This window comes from Typha latifolia, chromosome 13 (genome assembly GCF_019914945.1).
Source record: "Typha latifolia isolate L0001 chromosome 13, TyphaL0001v2, whole genome shotgun sequence".
NCBI classification, from domain to species: domain Eukaryota; kingdom Viridiplantae; phylum Streptophyta; class Magnoliopsida; order Poales; family Typhaceae; genus Typha; species Typha latifolia.
In genome coordinates, this window is record NC_133098.1 from 3435239 (window position 1) to 3460252 (window position 25014).

The window sequence follows — 25014 nt, forward strand, 5'->3', positions numbered from 1 at the left end:
TAAATGGATATATATATATATCTAAAAAATGGATAAAATATTTAAAGAAAAGGATAAAGTGTAGTTTATCTCAATTTAAAGTGTCAGTAGTGGTATTCTATTAACGCTAATATTTTTCATCGTAAATAAATTATAAAAATAATTAAACTATTTTTATCATTTAGTTTGGACGGCATAGAATTAAGCGTTTAAATTTGAATTGTAACGAGATCAGTTATGATCAAGGCAAACTAAGAGAGTTAAATTATAATTTGTTTTAAAAAAAATTGTGTTTAATAGGATTTTCCAATGGTTTTTTTTTTCTCCTACCTCTCTATATATATATATATATATACTTATATTACTTACTCCTAACCCAAATTGGCATAACCGACATGAGCCCTAACTTAGATAGTGGAGAAAAAAAATAATAGTATTTATATTTGCAGGTGGCTTTAGTGGATTAGCTTAATTAAGCTATTTAGCTTGACCTAAGTGATGTGGTAGCTTAGAAGATTAGTCCTAAAGCATTGGCTCGATGGGCGTTTAGTTTAGAAGTTTGATTCGTCAATTGTAGTAACTCGATAAAATGTGTTAGGTTTTTAATATTGACAAATGTGTACAAAATAATCTAAGTATTTTTATATATGTTTATGAGCATATCTATAAGTTTTGATAAGGTTTGGACTGAAAAATTTTAGATTTTTCCACGTAAAAGTCTTGGTGTTCATCTTTGCTTTACTTTTTTTTTTATATTTATTACTTATTTATTTAAGCAAAGGATTGAAATTATTACCTAAGGTCTAAATACATACGCGTGTCTAAAAATTTTCAAAATGATTAGCCTATATGTGGCTCACTCACTTTTAGTTCTAGGTATCTTTATATCTAAGGAGGGATGACTCTTTCTTCGATCTATATCTAGCCTACGAACTACTAAATAAATTTTTTAAAAATAAAAACCTCAAATTGGCACAAAATGTATTCATGGGTTCAAATAGAGTCCACTAATTTCATTAATTAAGACTAGTTATAAATAAGCAAGTAATCGAAAATATCTTCTCCCACTTGTCAAAAATTATACACAGCCAAGCCAAAGTTGAAAATCTAGAAGTCCAATAAAAAAGATACAATGCCACTTGGAACCACTGAGAATATTAATTGACCCCAGCCAAGAAAAAGATATACTCTTCTTTATACTCTCTTTTTTAAATTGAGTTTTTCCTTTCCTACTCATCTGTGACTAGGTCTTGATAATTGATATTAATATAACATTTTATCAATATAAACTATGAAGGTCCCCCACTTGTAGCCAAGTTGGGAATCTGGCAACCAAGTTGAGCAATTAATTCTCTTATTAAATGTGGGGCTTATCTTGCATATTTGGGAATTTTATAGATTTTAATTGGTGCTCTCACATGATCTCTCTATCATGGTTTAACTTTTTATATTGTAATTATCCTATAGTTTATTTTCATTAGAAATTTATTAACAACACCCTACCTTACAGATATTTATGATTCTAACTCTCTATAGTTTACTTTTAATGTTTTAAAAATATCTCGAATTAAATTTATCTGAACAATGCTTAACGTAATAGAGTTAATATACTGATTCATAGTTTAGTAACTAAACATAAAATTTTACATATGTTTACTTAAGATAATTATTATATTTTACAATTAAGCAACAAAATGTTCTATATATATATATATATATATATATATATATATATATATCTAATTTATATTTAAGATGGGTTATCAATTATCACTAAGTTTTTAATATGAGGAGATTCCTGTTGCTGATGAGCTAGCTCTTGGTGCCTTCACTTTCATGTGCAGAAGACAAGTTTAACATATAATAAAACATTCATCTACTCACAAAAAAAATCTTCTGCAACTTGCACCACTAAATGTCCAAAAGAGATAAGATTGGGATGCCAAGTTGCATGAGTAGATAGAACTCCTGTGATCTCTCTCATAAAACCACAGCAAAGAAAAAGATCTGTCCTCTGGATTCTTTTCATTTCCTGCTCTTCTTTGACCACCCAAATTATGAGGCAAAACATTGCAACTATGCAAGACCCCACTGCAGTAGCTTGTGGTTCTGGTTGTAGTATTAGACTAGTTATAACATTTGGGCACCAAGGGAAGTGTTAAATGCAAGAGAACAATGTGTGCTGACAAATTTATTCTCTCAAAAGAGTGTGTGATGTGTAAGAAGAATCCAAGGAGAGTTAAACAATGCTTCAAAGAGATCTGGCAAAGTAGACATCCAACCACCCTTTTGGCAGCATATATTGAAAACAATGAGGTTATGTGTTTTGAGATGGCTGAACGTCAAGCTTAGCAGAGTAATTCTCAAAGAAATTGATCATATGGTGAACTAATAATTCTCCAAAAGATAGTTTTCACATAGCTTGTATACATCCAAAGAAGTGAACCAAACATCAAGCCCACAACCAAAGATTGGGAAGTAACCAGCATAATCACAGGTGTTCATATGTCTTGCTCAACAATCAAAGATATAGAACATACAACACAGGAGTTGTTCAGTTACAGATACACTTATTATAACAACAACATAGAAAAGTTTTAAGTTCCCAACTAATAATAAACAATTCACAAGGCAACAGGATGCAGTCTAGACATACATAGTACCTAAAGATAGAACCATAAGTGAAGTTCCATTAGATTCATGATAGCTGATATATCTACTCTTCCATCTTCTCGGTCAACATTGATTCTTGAAACAGCTAATAAAAGAAGACGGAATGAAAAATCTAAGATTGCCTCAGATAAAAACTGTAAACCTGCAGAGAGGCTTATGCTCTTATCTATAGCAAACCAGCTGGCCAGGTTCCTCAGAAAACACCGCTTGCCATGGGCAAGTCATCAAAGCTCCAAAGATCCACGTCGCTCACCACATCCAAAAGACCATCAATCGACTCATCTGAGCTACCCTCAAAACAAGGCAGCTGCAGATACTTCATATATGATTCAAAATCAGAGAGCTCTTCGGATAGCTCAACAGGTGCATTCTCCTCTGGGAGAGGCACAGCATCACCAGCATTGTTCTTCATTTTCTTCGCTGCGCTACCTTCTTCCAGGAAGGCAAATTCATCAACTTCGGTTAAACTGGAAGTGGGAGTAAGCACCGATGTACTGTTTGGTGCCTCAGATACATTTTCCCAAGCAAGGTCCAAACAACCAAAAGAGTTGCTCCCCTGATCTGAGTACAGATTTGCATGGGGAGCTACCATAGATGCACCAGGTCTCATTGAAGAGAGGTAGCTCAGGTTCTCAGATTGATTAATTGGCTCCTTCTCTATGAAGTCAAAAGACGAAAAGCAATCACTATCAGCATCGCTATAATTGATGGACTGATTGAAGTTGAGCTTCCCGGGTGATTTCAGCTTGGGAGCTTTCACTGAAGTAGGTTTCGGAAGCCGCTTCTTAGCACTTCGGGTTGCGACATCAGGGAAGTTCACCTTGGCTTTCTTGCCGCGGATCCTACGTGCTTCAGCATCATAGGCTCTTGCGGCTTCCTCAGCAGTGTTGAAAGTCCCAAGCCAAACTCGCACACCCTTGTGGGGATCTCTTATTTCAGCTGCCCATTTACCCCAAGGACGTTGGCGGATTCCTCTGTATTGGTTCTTTCTCTTCCTTTTGGATGACCTAGCAGCAGGTCCATCATATTCAACATTCTTCAGAGAAGAAAATCCATCTGTAGTCAAGGATATGATTTAACAAGGAAACTCCAAGAAGATGACACACAACATGGCTCATTTTCTTAGTACAAAACCTGCTCCAATAGACATTTCAATCATAACCCGAGAAAATGGCAGGAAATCAGGTCAAAAGAGAAGAATCCTACACTGAATAAACCAAAAAAAGAATCGCATCGAAAGAACCGTGTTGAAAAATAGTACTTTTTCACATAACTTTCAATGTTTGCAGAGGCCAAGGTGAAACCACATATGAGGAGACATTGATAGAGTACGAATATGCTACATACGATTCTAACAAACTTACATGCGTGACATAGGATAAAACATCGTTCACATTAAATTTCTTGTAACATTGTTCAACTCCTTTAAATTGTCAAAGATGTAGGCTTTTGAGACAAACTCAGGGAACAGCTAGAAATATGTAAACCTGACAGCTATATCACCTAACCCCATGCAAATTTAAGAGTGATACAACCATGAACCCAAACGGCTGGTGGAAAGAAGAAACCATAAGAATGGTATTAAGACATTTAACACAACATATGCGGTATCTAAATCAAGAGATAGAGAGAAATGACAGAACTTGGATCTAGGACAGAAGCAAACTTCACTCGATCCCAACTTTTTAACCAATTAATCGCTTAAAGGCTATGATCCCCAAAACTGTTAGCTTATCAAGAAGAACAAAAGGTGTAAGCATTTCCAGAGTAAACATTTTATACCAAATTAACACAAATTTATTCAAACTAACAGGCGTTAAAAAGAATCAGGAAGAGCAGCTATCCAACCTGTTGTGTGAAGTAAAAAATAGGAAATAGAAATAACTAGACAAGTGGAGATTTAGTACACATAATCTAAGGCAAAATCTTTTAATTCCCACATCGAACTATCAAGATTTCCTAACATTAGAAAGAAAAAAAAAAGACGAGAAAAATCTCAACAACCAAAGGGTACGTCGGATTACAATCTCCAATCACTGGAGAGGGATCCGAGTACAAGAAGGCAATCCGAAATAGGTACGATCCACGCGAATATTTTTACATAAATCCTACCTATCTTCAATCATCCTCCTCGTTCCGTCGAAAACGCCATTGAAGCCAAATTTATTCGGAGACCCAAAAAAAAACTACGAATCGAAGAAATAGACCTATAAGATACAGCCAAACTCCGATCTTTCCATGTTTTACGTCAAAAAAAAAAAGGATCTTTTGGGTCGATTCCTCCATGAAAACACCCAGCTAGCAAAACCCAACTCACAGAATCACAAAAAAGAGAAAAAGAAAACAGAACAAATTCGTTTTTTGTTCATATGGGTACCTCGGGGAAAGGATCCTTTGGAAGAGAAAGAGAAGGGCTTGGCATCAACAAGCTCCCTCTCGTCGTCCTCATCCTCCGATTCTCCGGACTCGTCGCCGAACTCCTCGAAGTCTGCCTCGAAGTCGTCGAGCTCCCCCGCGTGGTGTTTCTTCGCCCTCTTCTTCGACGCCTTCTTCAGATCCGGCCACAGGTAGTCGGCCGTCACTCGCTGGGACTTCGCCGGCGGTATGAACCCGGAGATAATGGCTCCTCCGCACATCCTGGATTCCCAAAGCTTTAGCCAAGGCCCCCTCGACTCCTCGTTTCTCTGAGAACGGTGTAATATACAACAAAGAAAACTGGCACCGAAAGAGTAGTTCAACACAAGCCTTCTTATGGAGATGTGGAAGAGATAGTTGGCGTTATATATTAATGAGGGAGAGAAAGAGGTAGTGTTTATCGCAAGAGATGTCGGCTTGAATGCGGTTAAATTACCACAATTTCCTTCTCCATTTTTTTAATAAGAAAATACATTTGTATTACAATAATACGTATAAGTATCTGAGGAGATAAGCAACGGATCTATTCCATCTCATGGTTAGGGTTAATTTGAATTTTAGTTTTATCAATTTCCATCTTTTAGAACTCTCCCATTCTTTATTTTATTTATCACAAAAATCTGACAATTTCAAGTCTGGACTTAATCATAAAATATCTTACTCTTGCCTAATTATATTTTTATAGGATTTCACAAATTACTCACCATATTTTATCTATTTTATTATTTATACTCCGTCTTTGAGGGTAACTTGACCCCTCATATTTGTCTATAGTTTTTATTTTATACTCGAGCGTTACTTTGACTAACTAACATTAACAGTGTTATATGATTTATATAACTCTACTTATTAAATTATTAAAATACTTTCACCGCTGATCTAGTGGTCCTCACCACCACTTTATTTCATCTTTCCCTTTCTCGTCGAAGGAAAACAACACATGGCGGTCATCGTCTGCATCGTCTACCTCGTCCTCGCCCTTCTAGAGCAAGTACAGGAGGCGACGATGGAAGCTACGGTGGCACCCACATGCAAGGCACACTTCAGTGAGATAAGGCCGAAGGGTTTAGATGTCAGGGAAGGCATGAACTCACCGCACCCATCGAGCGCATGGCCCCCGAGGCTGTCAGCGTTGTTCTTGAGGCATTTGTAATGGAGCATCTCTAGTGGCGGTGATGAAGAAGATGTCTAGTGTTGATGGTGGTGCTTTTTAGGGCTTTGTTAGAGGAGGAGACGAGCTTGAATTTCAGGTCATGGATGTGCACCACCGGAGTCCGAATCTCTGATCGTTGTCGTCGCTACCCTTCTCTCCTTCCTTTGCTTGGAAGACTAAAGAGAAGAAGAGGATTAAGGTGACGAGAGGAGGAGACGACAAAGCCTCCAATTTGGGAGAGATATTTAGGTTTATAATTTTTTTATAACTTATAAACAAAATGGGGGCATTTTTAATAAATTAGATATGAGAACATAGGTAATTTAGGTATTCTATAAATTACTCAGTGTATTATAACAAAATATTATTTTATTGGTTTCATTTTATTTAGTTATGATTATGTTAAGTTAATCAAGAGTGTTAAATAAAATTATATGAAAAAAAAGAAAAGGTTGGGTTACAAATTTCTCAAGATAGCAAATTATAAAATATATAAAATATAGGGTGTGATTTGTAAAATTTTCTATATCATATTACCCTTTGTTGAAAAAATAAGAGTTATACTTCCACGCATGGTTTAATTTGGATGACACTTAAAAAAAAAATATATATATATATATATATATATATATATTTATTTATTTATCATTATAATGAATTAGGATTCTACAAGATTCCATCTAAATGCATAATACATGTTGGTATATTTATCACACACATCCAACTATTATGATCACGTTTAATTCTAGTGGGCCATTTTATTTGATTTCAAATATAGCCTCGTATATCTAACGATACACTTAGACTATAATTTGTTAAGGTGCACTAGAACTAACCCTAATAGGTTGATCCGAGTGCATCCATTGGCCTCTATACTTAATTTTGAATTCGATCACAGTTATCAGATATGTACGATCGATGTACTAATAATGTATATCCGATGGTATACTAACCCTAATAAATTAGCCTGCATCGAATCTTTGTTCCACCGGGGATGTAATCAACCAAGTAACAATTCATAGTGTTTTAAGGGTTTGCCGGGGTTAGCTTGCCAACTATAGATCACCATCCACTATCTACCTAAATTAGGTGCTGTGAGGGCATAAACGCTTCTACTAAATTCTAATAGTGATGTTTCACCAAAAGACATTACTATAAAATGGTTGGTGGCATACTTTGTTGACCGTAGTGTTGAACTACCAAAAAATCATCGTTTATTTCAACAATTTCCAAAGTAGGTGCCGATTTCTTTTACAGCCCCCGTGCAAATATACATTTATATTATCAATATAACGACGTTCATCTCTTTAGGTGCTGTCATCTAGTCATTGAGACACGTGTCGATGTGGCAAGACAAGTGTAGCAATTTGGAATAACCCAATCTCATTGGATCAGTTACTTCCTCTTTGTCTTTTCTTTAACTCTTTTTATTTGCTCCTAATTTGTTTGCTAAAAAGTCTATCTTAAAGATATATATATATATATATTTTTTTTTTAAATTATGTAACCCGCTGTTACAAAGTGCTACACTATAACTATCACCAGCTTTCATAAATTTTTTAATTGAATGTGGCAATTAATTACTCTATAATCTACTTTCAGAGTGCTTAATTATCGACCCTAAGTTTAAGTAATGATATAATTACGTTAATGCGGTTCTAATCTTGATTTGATATATTGCAACACGCATGCAATTTATGGTATCCGTAGAAAGGATCAAGTTGAGCCACTAGCTTGGCTATATTAATTTATTATTACTCTCCTGCTAATTTGTTATAGAAAAAAAAAAGAATTCTTTTTTGCGTATAACACCTTGAGTAGTAGAGACTTATTAAGGCTAATTAAATTTATACCTTATTTTCTAGCAGCTTGTGAGTTGTAGGTAGGATGGCATATAATGACATAATTGAATCGTCTCTTCTATGCATCTAGGAAAACAATCATACAGCTTTGTATATTTTGACTCATGATGGTTAGAGTATTTCTTTTACTATCACTTTCAAATTATTAACAAAGTATTATTATTATTATTATTATTATTATTATTAATAAATCTAACAAAGTATTATAGTTAGTGCACTGTAAGCGTCACGCCGCGACTTAAATTATTGTTCCTAAAAGCATTTAATAAATTGGCTTCTAGAATGGCGATTTATTTAGTACTGTGTGTTAAAAAAAACAATTAATTATTGTGAATGCATTTTCTTGTCTTAAAAGTACTTTAAAATAAATTATTTTAACACCCGCTTTATGTGAAAATAAGTTATTTTAAAATAAATTAATTGGTAAAAGTTGATGGTAAATAAAATTTCTAAAATACTTTTTAGTTCAATTTTAAGCGTTGACTTTTTTTTATTTACAAAAACAAATAAAGTGGTTATGAGTAAAAATGAGTATAAATAGGGTGGGATATAAGAGAATTATAAATAGGAATATTAATCTCAAGTGTGAAAACAAAAGGAAGTTTATACGTGTCATATTGTAAAGCCCAATGAAGTCGGTCACAACGTGGACGCACGATAAGTGTCGAGAATAATAACTCGGTCTATTATTCCACAGTCTTTCATCAAATCTTATAAATAAAAAAAAATAAAAAAGTCGAACCTGGGAAATTGGAACGACTCGTGGGGACGCACGTGTATGCGTGCTCATGTGAGCCCTAATATATTAATATTTATTCTCTCGCACTGTTGTGAGACATACGAAGCAAAAGTATATATATCCCTAATGTTAGGTTTTTAATGTTGATAAATATGTACAAAATAATTTATGTATTTTTATATATGTTCATGAGCATAGTTATAAGTTTGATAAGATTTGGATTGAATTTTCTTAAATTTAGAGAAGATAAGTCACCGCGTTCGAACACAAACTTAGGCGTTTACACATATAGAGGTGATGTTTTGACAGTTTGAACGCACTCGGGCCACGTTCGAGTGCACTGACATAACATGCAAGTTTTTGGACTTCCAAAAATTATGTTTTGCCTTGAATTTGACCTTATTTTGTTAACCTATATAAGATTTATGATGCCTTAACCTAAGAAGATTGGTAATTGCTTTTGAAAAAAAGTTCTTAGAGTTACAATGTTTTTCCACTAACAATGTCCGTCTCTTCTTTAATGCACTAAGGCTTTTGTCTTAAAGGTTGTCTAAACGAATGATCAATCTCGAGGGCTACTAGGATTAGAAATCAATCACAGGAAGGTGAATCGCGAGTTTTAGCGAGTAAAACGGAGTGAAACAGAGTTGTGGGGATCGACGGGTTGTTTTAAAAGTCAATCTTATAACTGTTACGAGTTTAGTAATTGATTTTGACCAGAATTTGGATTCATGATTTTTTCCCGTTTAAAATTTTTCTCGTAAAATTCTTGGTGTTCATCTTTGCTTTACTTTTTTATATTTATTTCACATATTTACTTAAGCAAAGATTAAAATTATTGCCTATGACTTAGATACATATGCCTGGTCTAAGTTTTAGTTTTTCACCTAATCTATATATAATTTAGGTTGATTTAATTTAATTTTTTATATTTTAAATTGAAGTGTTTAATATTTTTGTGATTCAAACTAAATTTCTATCATTTAACATTTTTATCTAAAAATAATAATAATATTTTATTGAAGGTTACTTGCACTTTCTAATTGGGTGTATTTTAGTTGCTAAAAAGTAAGGTAAGGAAGTAGGGGTGTAAACGACTCGAAATTAATTTCAAGCCTATTTTGAGAATTAGGCTCGGCTCAGCTCAACTCGAGTTGAGCTCGAGCCAAGCTAGACTGAGCCCAAGCTGAGTTTAAGCTTGAATGAAACTTGTTATTAAGCCATACACTAGCCTAATCGGATCGAGCCGGTGTCGAGCCTATGAAGAGGTGGAGGAGGCTTGTCGGTGGACGAGGCGGTAGTGGCTTGAGGAGAAAGAGGAGGAAAAGGTGGGCTGGCGGCTAGAAGAGGAGAAATTGATTGGTTTGGAGATAAGCTTTGTGCATATTGCTTAGGGTTTGGATTTTGAAAGATAATTTATATTGAGCCTATCGAGCTGAGCTGGCTTAGGCTAAGGCTCAGCTCAGCTCAAGTTGAGCCGAGTCGAACCAAAGCTTTGGTTGAGCCGAGTCAAACTAAAGCTTTGGTTGAGCCGAGTCTGAGTCGAGCTCGAGCTGCTCGTTATTTTGACACGTCGATAAGGAAGCACTTATTTTAGAATTTTTTTATTTTAATATTTGATTGTAAAAAAAAAAAGATAAATAATTATTTTATTTTATTTTTTAAAATAAGAGAGTCAGTCACTCTACCAAACTCAAACTCAGTAACTCTATTGAATTTTACTTTTTAGTAACTTTTTATCTATGTGAAATACACATGTTCACTAAAAAATATTTGTTATCAAACTAAATTGCCTTCGAACTATAATCCAACGAGGTATGCTATAATCAAATGTAGAAAAAGAGAGAAAAAAAAGGACCTTCAAACTATGTACGAAACTGCAGTCTCCTCCATTATTAATTAATGGCATCCAACGATTCCAACCTAAAGTTTTACTTTGTACCATAATTTGCACTCCGTAGTCAAACAAAGTTTTTGACTATTTCTTCAGCTAAAGTTCGGTGAACTCAATCCCTTCGATGAAAGACGTGTTTTTTTTTTCAAAGGAAATAACATTATTCTTTATGACTAGCTTACACGGTTACAAAATGTCCGGCATTTTTTACAAGTTGAACCTTAGTTATGTAATGTAGGGAATAAGACATATAAATCAAGAATATATTTTAGATAAAATAAATACAAAAGAAACTAAATAAATAATATTTTTTTTATCCAACTTGAACAAATTAGAAGGGTACCTCTTTGTGAAGACTAAGAAGGTCACGTAGTCCCGACTCTACGATGGCTCGTCGGTGCGTTGGCTTAGATGAGCAACTCGAAGGTGTGATGACTTAAAACTATTGCTTAGCGACGAAATTGTTTGGAGCTTAGATTAGGTAGTTTAATAAGCTCTTGAATGATTAAAAAATAAAAATAAATGACAGTTAGACATTTATTGGTCTCCTCAACCAAATAGAACAAATTAGTCCTTCAAACTTCAAGCCCCCGACTATTCGGCCCACTAGTTTTCCCGTCACTAAAGCCCAAGCCCAATCTTTCAGGGGCATATCCGTAATTAACTTTTAAGAGCTTTGGCGGGAAAAATAATTTCCCAACCTCTTCGTCTCTCCCCTCGTCCGCCATTTCGACAAAACCCTAGCTCCGCAAATCCTAACCCTAATCAACTAGGAACCTGAGGAAGGAGGATTCGCTCATCAATGGGGAGAGGGGAGGAGGAGGAGCTGAGGGCGGCGAAGCGTGCGTACAAGGAGGCGCAGAGAGAGGGGAACCACCAAGAAGAAGCGAGGTGGGCTAACATGATCGGCGACATCCTTAAGCAGAGGGGGGAGTACGTGGAGGCTCTCCGATGGCTTCGGATAGATTATGAGGTCTCCGTGAAGCATCTCCCCCAGAAGCAACTCTTGCCCACTTGCCAATCGCTAGGCGAGGTTTACCTCCGACTTGAACGATTCAAGGAAGCCCTCATCTACCAGGTCCGGTCAGGCATTTCGTTCTAAATATCTTTCTATTTGTACTAGTAGAACTGCCGGATTGTTTAAATTTTTGTTTGGGTTTCGATTTCATGCAATTGTTATTAAAGTTAATGTGTTGATCGGTTGAGTGGGAAATTAGATTAGCTGGGTTACATGCTATGATTGGTACTTGTCAAAATTTTATATTTCCTTGTCTTGTCCATAGATTGTTAAAATAAAAATTAGAATTGCTCCTCTCTCTAATTTTTGGTTCTTTTCTTAGTATATTTGCTACTGGAGAAAAGCTTATTTCCAAATCTCGTTCTATGGTTGAAGATTAATAGATATCTATCAGTAGTAAGAGAACCCTTATTTTCCACTATCTCTGCTGTTGAGGACTATGATTATTTCCATAACCAAGTTATGGTTCTTTTGTCCTTCTTCCTTCTTCTGTCCATGGATATTTATAATTCTCTGCATGCCAAGGATGAAAGTTTGCCAATCGTCTGTTTCTTGTTAACTGAATAATCCTTCTCTTGTTTTCTGCTAAAAGTGCAGAAGAAACATCTAGGACTTGCCAAGGAATCTAACGATCTTATTGAGCAGCAAAGAGCCACCACTCAACTTGGTAGAACTTATCATGAGATGTTTCTAAGATCTGAAAATGACCACTATGCCATACGGAATGCTAAAAAGTATTTCAAATCAGCAATGAAACTTGCAAGGACTTTGAAGGATAGTCCACCAAGTCCATCCACAAAATCCTCATTGTTTCTGAAGGAATTTATTGACGCACACAACAATATGGGGATGCTCGAAATGGACCTTGATAATTTGGAAGAAGCTGAGAAAATTCTTCTTCAAGCTCTAAAGATATGTGATGATGAAGAGATTAGTGAAAATGATGATGGGCGCAGCAGGCTTAATCATAATCTCGGAAGCCTCTATATTGAGCTGCGTGAGTGGACTAAAGCTAGGGAGCACATTGAGAAGGACATTTTGATATGTAGAAGAATCAGCCATCCTCAAGGTGAAGCAAAGGGGTTCATAAATCTTGGGGAGTTGCATTATCGGGTCCAGAAGTATGATGATGCAACCCTTTGTTATCAGAAGGCACTCGATATTGCAAAATGTATGGAAGATGAGGATGCATTAGTTGATCAGATTAATCAGAATATTAGGACGGTTAAGGAAGCAGCAAAAGTGCTGGATGATTTGAAGAAATATGAGCAAAAGTACAAAAGGCTGATGAGGGCTACGTCGGATGCACGGGGCACATCAAATGAGAGAAAATGCCTACTGGAGCAGAATACGTGCCTCGATGGCCTGATTGAGAAGTCCGGTGTGATATTTGCATGGCCAAAAGTAAGTGTATCATTTACATAATCATGAATCCTTGTACTATTTTTTTTTAAACTTCTATTCTTCTTGCTAACTTATTGGCAAATTTAGGTAGAACTATTATTTCTATCTCAACAAAGGACAATTCACAAGATATCAGTTTCCTGAGTCCTGACTACTCTATTCTAGCTGCTACTAGAACATGAATATCTTCTTATTTCCCAACATACTAAAATCATTTTGACATATTTCCAATACACAACTGCACCAATGATGTAAATTGTTTAACCTCTCTTTTGCTGATTTTTGTCATGCAGTTCACCTTGCATATTAGAACATTTCTGTTCACTTTTATGATTTGTATATACTGCAAGCTTCAACATGATTTCTTAATTTAATTTACTGTTGTCAATTACAAGACGCATTGCGAGCTAGATGCAGAAGCTGTTAAATTAGTTCTTCCGACTTGCCCTTTTGGCCTACTAAAATATAGTTAATATCTTGGCACGAAAGTTAATAACTAGCTCACGATCTCAGAAAATTATAAATGATACTAATGCATATGTAATAATCTAATAAATCAAATTGTTTTCTCTTTTCTGTTCCCCCTTTTGCTACTGACTAGACATATTTTCTAATACCATTTCATACTTTAGCATAGAGAATTTGCTAAATTAAAGAAAAGAGTGGCGGGTGAACTTTGTGACAAGGAAAAGCTGAGTGATGCTTTTCTGGCTATTGGAGAGTCATATCAAAAGCTCAGAAACTTCAGTAAAGCCCGCAAATGGTACATGAAAAGTTGGAATATATACAGGTCAATTCAAAACCTGGAGGTTAGTTTATCCAATTTTCTTTATTCTCATCAAATGATCTTTTATTCTTCTTCTGCTGGTGATAACAAAGATAGGCTTCATATTTAGGCATTTGACAATTTAGCTGTCATTATCTGTGACCTTACATTCTTCAGTGCATTGATATTTCTATTGCAAACTCCACTAAAGAGTGCAGTTTTTTACTGCCAGTTGACAACCTGCGTAGTTGTTATGTTGCTTTGGTGGCTAGCTACCTATTATGTTTATAGTATTGTGGAGGGCATCCTATCAGACACTAGCATCTTGAGAAGCTGACTGTTGCTAGTTGAAGTCTAATATTTTGGATACTTGTAATTTCAGGGGCAAGCATTAGCCAAGATAAACATTGGTGAGGTTTTGGACTCTTCTGGTGATTGGGCTGGTGCACTGCAGGCATTCGAGGAGGGCTATAGGTAATAACTGGAGATTCTTGGTTTGCAGTTTGCACAAAGAAATTTAAAGTTGGTGTCTAGTTTATATTGTGGAGTATATAACTATTACTATTTAGTGCAAATTGTGAGCAATCTTATTTTTCCTTATATGAAACACGGATACTTTATCTGAGGTGTTGTATGCATATTCGATATAAATTAAATATAGATACAACTCTGATATGTCATCAGTACGTGCTGGATATGCCTGAAGGAGGATTATCCGAATAAACAAAATTATTCTAATTTGTTGGGTATGGCGTGGATATGTCTACATGATTGATACATTAGGATACGGCATGGATACATTTTTCACATTTTTTTGTCCTTAATCTAAGCATTTTGGTCAATTGGTGGCGTAGTGCATGAACTTATTTAGTATATATCTTATCTAATGATGGATACTTGGTTAGTGGGTTTTTTACAAACTTTGACACTGAATTGCTTATTGTGGATGGAAGGATATACGTTTTACCATATATTGTATTGGTTGACAATAGATAGCAAATTTTTTTTATTAATTTATTTATTGCCGTATCTATGCTGTACCGGTATCATATTTTTTAAAGATATGTCATATTCCCATATGTCATATCTGTATCCGTGCTTTATTGATCTAGAGTCTTTAGTTCTTATGATGTCTTTGATTTTTCTTTCATCCTTTCAGAATTGCAGTTCAAGGCAATCTACCATCTGTTCAACTTTCAGCACTGGACAACATGCATTACAGCCACATGATTAGATTTGATAATGTTGAAGAAGCCAGGTTGATAAAGGGTACATTAATCCAATGAATGGGTTATGTTGTTTAGGCAAATATCATATACAGGTTCTTTCTGCTGCAGGAAACTTCAGGAAGAAATTCACAGTCTTAAACAATTATTAAATGAAGGTGTATTAAGAAGTACGGAAAGCGACTATTGCTCAGAAACTGAAACAGAAGGTGGTAACATATCTGATGATATGCCTCATGCATTCACATCACCAGAGATTGATAAGCTTGCTACTAGCGGGATTCTTGAGGATTTCGATGAGGATGTTCCTCTAGCTTTACTTGTTCACCAGAATAAGAAATCACCCAAGATCAAGAAATCACAGGTGCATGCATATGGTGCAAATGATGGCATGCCATGTCAGCTGCCTGAATGCTCTCCCAAGGTTTCAATTAATTCGTGTGATCATCAAGAATCATTTGGTCGTAAGCGTGCCCGCGTAGTCATCTCTGATGATGAAGCTGATGATTCTAACGACATGGGTCAATCAAGGAGGCTTCTTAGAAGTCCAATTGACAATGGGACTACCTCTGACAAAGGTTAGTTGAGCGGTTTGATCTTTTAGATGATTGTCAGGTCTTCATATATCTGTACTTCCTTTCATCTTCTAGCTGGTATTACAACATCATTTTCTTGTGATCACAGAAAATAGGAGAGATGTGCCAATTAATACAAAAAAAGAACAGGTAATTTAACAATGATCGAATTCTTTAAACTAAGATATCTCATTCTTCTGTTTCAACTGCATGACAAATTTTTTTTTTCATTTGCAATCTTTTTGTATCTTATCGACTGAACTAGGATATCATATTAGCAACAGTTGCCATGCTCGGTTTGGCTTGGATGCCTAATCAAGTTTTAACCAGAAAGCAAATAATGGTGACTAGTGAACTTTTCTTTTATCAGGATGCTACACTTTTTGCAGAATCCAAAGATGTACATAATGTTTGTACACCTACCCCTGTTGAAGAAAGTATTTGTTCTTTCAAATCGAAAAGCCCCATATGTGCTGCTGACAATGATATAGAGTTTGGTGATTCAACTGGAGGAAGAGCCTCTGCATCCAAACCTGCATTAAATGGGTCTGAGTTCGCTGTAGGTCATGCCCCTGGCAGTCTGCTACAAAGCAAAAATGGTGACTTAAATCTATCTGAAGATTATCATCAGGTAACTTTGTTACCCCTTTCTGTATTTAATATTTATTATGAACCATCAAATGCCAAGTAATGGACATATTGCACTACAGTATTGTCTAGAATTGTTGCCAATCCTTTTAACTGCATTGTGCTTTTCGGGAGTTTATTCTTGCTTTATTATCTTTTATAAGTTATGTTGGAATTCATCACCTTCCGAAATCAAATAAAGTAACGAGGAATAGGTATCACAAATTAACAATGGTGGTTCTATAATTCTTAGAATCATCAAACCATAAGTGAGTAGAAAATTCATCAATATGTAACAGAAAAGAAATCATATCAAAGCGTTCCAAAGTCCAAACTATAATATTTTGCCCTTAATTTCCTCATGGTTCATGCAATAGACAAATTTATCACTGCCAATGGGTAAAACTAACTATACAGAAATAATGCCTTTGTGGATCCTTAATCCTAAATGACAGTAGACCTTATAGAGTGAGTGTTGGTTAACAGTGTGTTCAATTCTTTGTTATTAACTTCCTTAATATTTCTTAATGTGCAGCAGTTCTTGCCCTTTAAAATTGGAGGCAAATTGATCTATTTGAATACAAGTTCTTGCATGCATGAGGGCAATTTTAGCATTGAATATCTGAAAGTTGAATTGGCATGCCTATACTACCTTCAATTAGCCGAAGAGAGGAGGTCGAAAGGTACAATTCAAGTTCCATATATTATATTAAATGGCATGTTATTCTCATAGGCTTCAAGCCCTAACCTTTATGAACGAGAATATGTCAAACTGAAGAAGTTCATCAAGCCTTATACAACTTGGAGATCTATTGGAATTTCAGGCGTTATTTGTCTTTACATTGTGCCAAATATTATTATTTTTAAACCTAGCCCAGATCTCTATTAGATGCACACCAGATTGGAGAATATAGAAGATTTGCTTTCTTTAAGCCACTTAATATGGGTTTTTGGTTGACAGGTACTCTTTGCATTTTTCTAATTTCTAATCCCTTGAGTCAATGCTGTTGCCATGCATTTCCGCATGGGCACAGCATTTTCAGGTGGAGCAGGTGAAAGATAAACCTAGGTGTGTAATATAAACCTAGGTGTGTAAGCATGTCATTGGTTCTGATAGGTGATCCTTCACCATTAGTAGCTGATGCATGAACTTCCTTTGGTTTGCAGCCTAACAATGCACCATAAGCAGTGAAGCTGAAATGACCAGCGTCACAAAAAAGATGATAAATAATGTGTTAAGATGATACTAGACAGATTGACGAAAGTTTTGAGTCACCACCAATTTGAGAAACGATAATCAGATCTACATTCACAGTGGCTGACTTCCACAAAACCCACCTTTCCCCACCCAAAGAGAACTCTACTATCGCACAAGGCAGATTATTACTCAGCTAATTTAGCTTCATCAATACGGTGAAGATGCTAAAATAGATGCAACAACATTCTAGATTTCTTGTTACATTTTAGAAAAAGTAAAGATCAGAAATTAATAGGATCTTTCATCAACCAACTATATTAGTGACCCTGTGTGAGTTTCACAAACTCACCTTTCCTAATACGAGAACAACTTTGTGCTCAGAACATGACAATTTCTATTTCTAACCCTTTTATTGGTTTCAAACTGTAAAGAGATAAAAAAAACAGAGAAAAGATGTAGAAAAATACTAGTTTCACTAAATACCTATCTAAGTGCTGTACCTTGAGAGCCAAATTTATCTGATTGCAACCAAATAATAAATTATTATTTTATCTTTTTCTTTATCTGGTTCATGATATAAAAGTTATAAAGCTCCTATCCTTACACGTCATGGTAGTTTAAGGTAGAGCCCTATTTATATTAGGGAACAACTACAGATTGATATTTTGTTATGCTAATTTATGGTGCCTCTATTAGGTTTGCTGCCTGTTGTCGGTGATCTGAAGTGTGGGGGGAAAACTATAGATTCCCTGGATACAATTGAAGCCATTAAACACCTTGTTTGTGAGAAAAAATGGATTGAAGTGCTTGTTGATGGTAAGCATAGTAAGCATTTTATGTTTATACTTCTCACCATTCAGACATTATTTTGGACTAGGCAGTTGCTTATGCCATCAGATTTATGGGTCTTCAATGAAAAGTGCAGTGTTCATTAACTCCTGCTAATCTAATGCTTTTGAATATAAATAAATGTATGCTGTAGCAATTTCTCACATTTCTTAATGATTAGTGATTACTTTGTTGATAAGAGCTCACCTAACAAAAATTGTAATGTAGCATCAACTGACAGAATTTTTGAACATGTGCAATTAGTAATCGTACTTGGATCTGTCTAGCATATGCTATTTGTTGAATGCTAATCATGTTATATGGCAGAATGCATAAGCCTTTCTTTTAGTTCTTGTAGAATTACTCCAAATTGTAAATAGTTCATGAAGATATAGCATGTGTTGCACAGTATGATAACCATGACTCATGTTAGGATTTTAACTGACCAAACTAGTTATTGCTACTTTTGTTGCCTAGAGTTGGAATATAATGCTGTTGATTTTGTTCAGACTTTTCTTGGAAATGTGGAATTATTTCTCATTACCCTGTTATTTGCAATTGGGTTTATTTTGGAAAGGTTGGGTCCCAAAACGACTGATGAAATTGTATGTTGATCATTGTGCAAAGTTATCAGAGGCACCCAATATAAAACTGCTGAGGAAGTTATACAATCTAGAGGTACCCAACCTTTTTTGGCTTGTATCACAAAAAATTAATTTGTAGTGACGTTTGGATGATCATTTAATGACATGGACAATTTCTAACTGAGTTTATGATGGCTTTCTCTTTTTTGTGCTTGTGTGTAGGTCTCAGAGGATGAAGTCATTGTATCTGATTGTGCATTGCAGGACCTATCTGTCAGACCTTTTCTAAATGCTCTGCATGAACATAAAGCAATAGCAGTTTTAGATATTTCTCATAATATGCTAGGTATAGTTGTTACAGTTTATGACTATTGTCAAGCATGACATCACTCTGTGATGGATGCATTTTCAATTTTTCTTCGTTGTTATTCTTATTCACTTTGTGTACTAATTAACAACAATTTACATGCATATGCTTCTGCTAATTGGTGATTGTAGTATCTTAACATATACTAATTCTTGCTTTTGGAATTTTTTAGGAAATGAAACAGTCGAGAAGCTTCAAGAGATTTTTACATCATCAAGCCAAAAATATGGTGGCTTGACGTTGGACTTACACTGCAATAGATTTGGTCCAAGTGCTTTATTCCAGGTTTTAATTCTTTGTAACCATTTTTTCCCTTCGATTGCAAATTCAACTCATCCTATTCCATCATCTTCTAGATGTCTCATGAATTTTTTCAGTGCATGACTTGTATCTCTTCATAGTCACGGAGAAGAGAGGCAGTCCTTTAATGCTAGTCACATTGTCGAAGTGGTGGAATTGTGTCATGGTTTTTTTGTCTTTTACTACTTCTAGTGCAACTATTATTCATAATGGTTCGTCAACAAGATTGCCAAAGAATAGGGTTTTAGTATCATAAGTTCATGATCTTAGAGAGCCATTTAATTAATTTTTCAACATTCATTATATATTTTTTGCTTTCCTTCCACTTTTTGATCTATACCATTAGTAGAGGTCTCCTAACCTATTAAAATATCTAGACATTTGGATAATCATCGGTGTGGATTCATTTTTGTGAGTCCTGTCATATATTTTTGCAAACAACTCCTATGACATCCAGTTGTACTCATGCTCAAGAAATTTTCAAAAGCATGTTCACCATATTAGATCATTTTTGAACTAGATGTCACATCATTGGTTTTACTCTTTGTTAGGCTGAGGAATGGAGGGAGGGAGCACAATTCATTGTAACATGTGATGGTTAACACTTATCCATTGCGAGCTAGTGAGTCAGTTGTAGTGATGAAACTAGCTTCTTTAATGACATTAAGGCTGCATAGATCTTGCTCTTCCCAGTCTGCATTAATAGTTCTTACACCATTTTGTTCCCTTTTAAGATTAACCTGGCTGATCATGTTGAAATTCCACAAATCCTGTCTTTCCTATGTAAGTAGTTCTACATTTAATTTGTAATACTGTGCTAACTGTCACTTTGCGTACTAATTCACAGATATGCGAATGTGCTGTCATATCTGCCCGATTGGAAGTACTTAACCTCTCTGAAAATCGGCTTACAGATGCATGCAGTTCATACCTTTACACAATCTTGCAAAATTGCAAAGGTGCATGATACTTTATAGTGCAGTTGTTTATTCTCTTAATTTTTGTTCTTCCAGAGGATGTATTGAAGCTCTGATGTCAGTTCACACCAGAATAACATGGATTTCCTACAATTAAAATAGTGGAATATCTTCTTACATGCTGCAAAAAGATGGGCAGTCAGGAATGAAACTGAGTTGAACCAATTCATATGGAAATTTATGAAATTTGAAAGATATAAATTATAAAGTCTTGGTAAATTATTTACCCTAAATTATCTGATAAAGTTGGATAATTTAAACAGAATGTGATTATTTTGATTGTTGGTTTAGTTGCATATGTAAATGCTCCAATTATCTCTTTGGGAATTTAATCAGTCACTAAAGCTCATGATAAGGAATCTTATAATTGTCATAAGGAGGGTTAATGATGAAAGGTCTCCAATAAGCTGGCTACCTGTTCCTTTCCATTTCCTTTTTACGTTAAACAAGATTGCTTTCCTTCTTTACTAAGTTAGTTACAATGATCTCTATGTATCTCCTAATGAACTTGCAATTTCGTCCTTTCTTTTCATAGCGCTTTATAGCTTGAATATAGAGCAGTGTTCCATCACATCAAGAACTATTCAGAAGATTGTGGATGCTTTGCAGGAGGAATCTACCCTTTCACATCTCTCAATAGGTACTTTCCGACCTTCAATGCCATATTTCAGACTGACTTGTTCTGTTGTTGAATTTGGTTTTAGTTAGAAGTATTGAGAACCTGTATTTTGCAGGAAAGAATAATCCTATATCAGGAAATACAATGGCTAACCTTTTTTCCAGACTGACATCCTTGAAAAGGTAATAGCATTCTGAAATTATTATCATAATGGTTAACAGCCTGGTTCTACCTGAGTATTTGACGAATGAAACCATATAAATTATCGTTTGCCTTTGTTAGATTTCAAGAACTAAGTCTAACAGGTATTAGACTGAACAAGATCATGGTTGATAGTCTCTGCCAACTTGCTCTATCCTCAAATCTGTCAGGATTATTGCTTGGGGGAACTTGTATTGGAGTAGTGAGTCAATTGCCTTTCTGCTGGCTTATTCTTTAGTTAGTATATTTACTTTATGGCGAAGTTCACCAATCTATCTATGTACCATATATTGCACTTAATACAGGATGGAGCTGTAAAGTTGACCGAGGCATTATCTATTGGATCTCAAGAGTTGTTGAAGTTAGATTTATCAAACAGTGGAATCACATCTCATGATTTCCCAAAAGTATGTGCAAATATTAGCACATTCGTTGCCATTCTTGAATTGGACCTCGGAGGAAATTCCATCAGTCATGAGGTTTGATTTTCTTTTTCTTTTTCTTTTCATCTCTAAAAGTTGAGATACATCTCATCTGACATTAATAATACTTAAATAGGGAGCTATTTCTGAATTTTAAAGTCAATGACATGTCTCTAAATCAATGAAACTTGTTAGAACCTAGGGGTGTAATCTAGTCAAGCTTGATCAAGCCTGACGCTGTGTTATAAACCAAATCTGGATCTATCTGGATGTAATAAAATTTGAGAATTTTTTTAATGATAGCCACATGAGTTATATGTCTAATGGCTTTAATTTCACGTAAATCTAAGGTTGGAATGAAAAGTTAAAAATAATTCAATAGAAGGTTAGAATGAGACAAATCGGTAAATATCCAACATTGCGGCTATTGTCACAGAGTAGTAGATGGTCAAGGGTGGTGGTAGACAGTCGTATAGTAGCATGGCTCGTGATGAAGAATGGTGGTTAGGATTTGGGTGCTTGAAGGTGGATTTAGGGTTACGATCTACTCCTACAAAGATAAAGATGATCTAATGACTATTATAAAAGATAAAGGCAAGAAAAATAAATTAGTTAAACTCAAGATTCATTTAACGATCATAATCAACTCATAAGTTATGACAATTCATATTTATAGGAATAAAGTCCTAGCAGATCGGATTTATATACAAAATATCCACTTTATTGGAATTTTAAAAATAATAAATAAATCTAACTAACTTGAATAGACTTGGCTGACTTAACCCACGTGGTCGGATCGTAACAATCCACCACGCTTTCAACACATTGTTTTCAAGGTAACTGGGATGCGAGCAAGATCTTCTAGCTCATGTTGTGCTCGTGGGTCCACGGATCTACATCCAGGTCTGGCTCAGTCAGTTGACGTGGGTCCACCGAATTGTTCAATTAGGCGTCCTCAAGCTTGTACTCAGGTCCTAAGTCACGCTCATGGGTTCTCAACTAGTTCACGCAAAGTGGTCGAACCGGTTCGTAAAAAATTGGCCTGCCTTGAAATTTGTGCACTTCATCTCTTTTATGCATTCGTCCTATAACCCTAACTCTAAGGGTGAAATTTGAATTTTAGTTTGGCAATTCCCCACAGTGGCGTAGCGGTGGTCGCAAGACAAAATAAAACTCAGGCTTGAGCTAGTACTGCGGCAGCCATGACACATCGCTGGTGGGTCTGTCGACCCTAGTTTTAAGATCATTGATCGAGTCGGCTCGATTATTTCGACAATAATATATATATATATATATATATATATATATATATGATTCATATATGCGCAATGTATGTATATATATTTACATGATATACATTTTGAGTGGACTATAATAAGCTTTCCCAACCTACTGAGGTATCTAATTTATCTGCCTGATTTGGCTGTTCTGCAGTGGATCCATATGCGTCATCTGCCTGGTAGAATCATTGGTGCAACATTTGGCATGTTATTCATGCTTAGAATCATTGAACTATATAATAATTGATTGTTACAAACAGGAGGTATCTAGTTTATCTGCAGTGGATCCATATGCTTCATCTGGCTGGTAGAATCATTGGCGCAACATATTGGCATATTATTCATGCTTAGATTCATTGAATTATATAATAATTGATTGTTACAAACAGGACAAAGCACACTAAGTATACATATGGGAAATTTTCTAAGTGAACCAAGTAGTCTTTTGTCAGCTAAAAGGAAGGAATGGTAATTGTTACACTGATATTGATTACTGAAAACTTCTCACGTTGAGATCATCACTGTGGGTTAACATTATGTGCCGAAAAAATGTTATCTGTATCCTGCACCATCAATGGGATGATCATGAACTTCTGAGTAGTTTGATACCTGTTGACCATTTAGGGATACTTCTATTGAATGCCAATTTCCCATCTGCTTGCTTGCTATGAACTATAGGATACAGATTTGCTGCGTAACTCTGTATCTGATCATCTTTTATTTGACGACAAGCAGGGTTGTGATGCTCTGAGATCAATACTAATGGACTCCCGATGCAGTCTCAAATGTCTCATCCTTGACAAGTGTCATCTTGGTCTGGCTGGGCTTGTTCAAGTAATTCAGTCACTAGCAGGTCAGGGAATCTCTGAACCTCCCTTTTCTCCAAATTTTTTTTCATTATAACAGCTCTCTTGATCTTCTCATCTTTATCTTTCAGATAACGACTCATTGGAAGAGCTCCATATGGCTGAGAATGCAAAAGTTGCACCCGAAAGAACCTTGCAGTACAATCCAATCACCATTGTCAGCTCAACGCCTGCAAAGCAGATGTCAAGTGGAGCTGACAAAGCTAGTGAGATGGAAGTTGCCGATAGCGAAGATGAAATGATCGATGGCAAGCAGCAGCATACATTGTCAGGTCCTGATGGCAGCTGTGCTAGCTCTTGTGACAGGAACCTGTATGCTGGGTGCCAACTGATTCAAGAGCTTGCTGAGGCTATAGCTTCAGCAAAGAAATTGAAGTTACTAGATCTCAGTAGAAATGGGTTCTCACAAGCAGTTATAGAGGCATTATGGGCGGCATGGTCGACGAGTTCTAGATGTGGCGATATAATTGCTACTAAGCATCTCAGTAAAGATTTAGTTCATTTTTCCATAGAAGGAAACTGCTGCTGCTCTGTAAAACCCTGCTGTAGAAGAGACTGAAGGTATAATAGTGTAGATATTAAGGGAAATTTGTATTTAACACTCCTGCCTTTTTTTTTCATTTATTTGTAGTTTACACATTACATTGGCAATATTTGTAAATTGACCCAAACCTTTTATCAAATATTTGCAGAAAACATCTTGCTACTGGTTTTGTTAACTAAGCTTAACCAAACACTTGTGTTAACTTTATTAAGAAGTTTATCATGATATTCTTACTTAACATAAAATATCTTATCCAGCCCAAACTATCGTACTCAATCCAATTTACCTTATCTGAAAGAGAAAGCTCTCTTTTTTACCTATTTAAGCTCTGGTTGTAAAATGCTAAAAGTGATGATGAAGAAAGGAAGAGAAGGAAAACCTTCTCCATATTGCTTCCAGCCACAGTAGTGATACCCTATGGGTGGATAAATTTTACTCTCTGCAAACCTTGTTTGTCTTATGGGAATAGTGCTAATTTTCACAAGTAAATCGTGCAA

The 25014-nt window shown here is 35.5% G+C and overlaps 2 protein-coding genes across 6 annotated transcripts; one reads left to right on the top strand and one right to left on the bottom strand.

Moving 5' to 3' along the window:
- Window positions 1-2458: 2458 nt before the first annotated feature.
- On the bottom strand, window positions 2459-5507 carry LOC140799833 (ethylene-responsive transcription factor 1-like). The gene is made up of 2 exons (XM_073154318.1): window positions 5030-5507; window positions 2459-3708 (listed from the first exon to the last, which is right to left on the bottom strand). Exons 1-2 carry the CDS (start codon window positions 5286-5288, stop codon window positions 2846-2848), a joined length of 1122 nt encoding a protein of 373 aa, XP_073010419.1. The 5' UTR covers window positions 5289-5507; the 3' UTR covers window positions 2459-2845.
- Window positions 5508-11448: 5941 nt separating this feature from the next.
- On the top strand, window positions 11449-24669 carry LOC140799542 (protein TONSOKU). 5 transcript variants are annotated; one of them, XM_073153895.1, is made up of 20 exons: window positions 11449-11793; window positions 12331-13137; window positions 13770-13946; window positions 14286-14377; window positions 15063-15161; window positions 15241-15707; window positions 15814-15854; window positions 16075-16335; window positions 16867-17014; window positions 18226-18345; window positions 18935-19035; window positions 19164-19287; window positions 19481-19593; window positions 20456-20567; window positions 21121-21225; window positions 21320-21386; window positions 21487-21607; window positions 21711-21884; window positions 23843-23960; window positions 24045-24669. In XM_073153895.1, the coding sequence occupies exons 1-20, from the start codon at window positions 11518-11520 to the stop codon at window positions 24530-24532; spliced, it is 4011 nt and encodes a 1336-aa protein (XP_073009996.1). In that variant the 5' UTR covers window positions 11449-11517; the 3' UTR covers window positions 24533-24669. The 5 variants fall into 5 exon arrangements, with proteins under 5 accessions (XP_073009996.1, XP_073009997.1, XP_073009998.1 ...); XM_073153896.1 differs by having other exon boundaries at window positions 16870-17014; XM_073153899.1 differs by having other exon boundaries at window positions 11501-11793; window positions 12326-13137.
- Window positions 24670-25014: the final 345 nt, after the last annotated feature.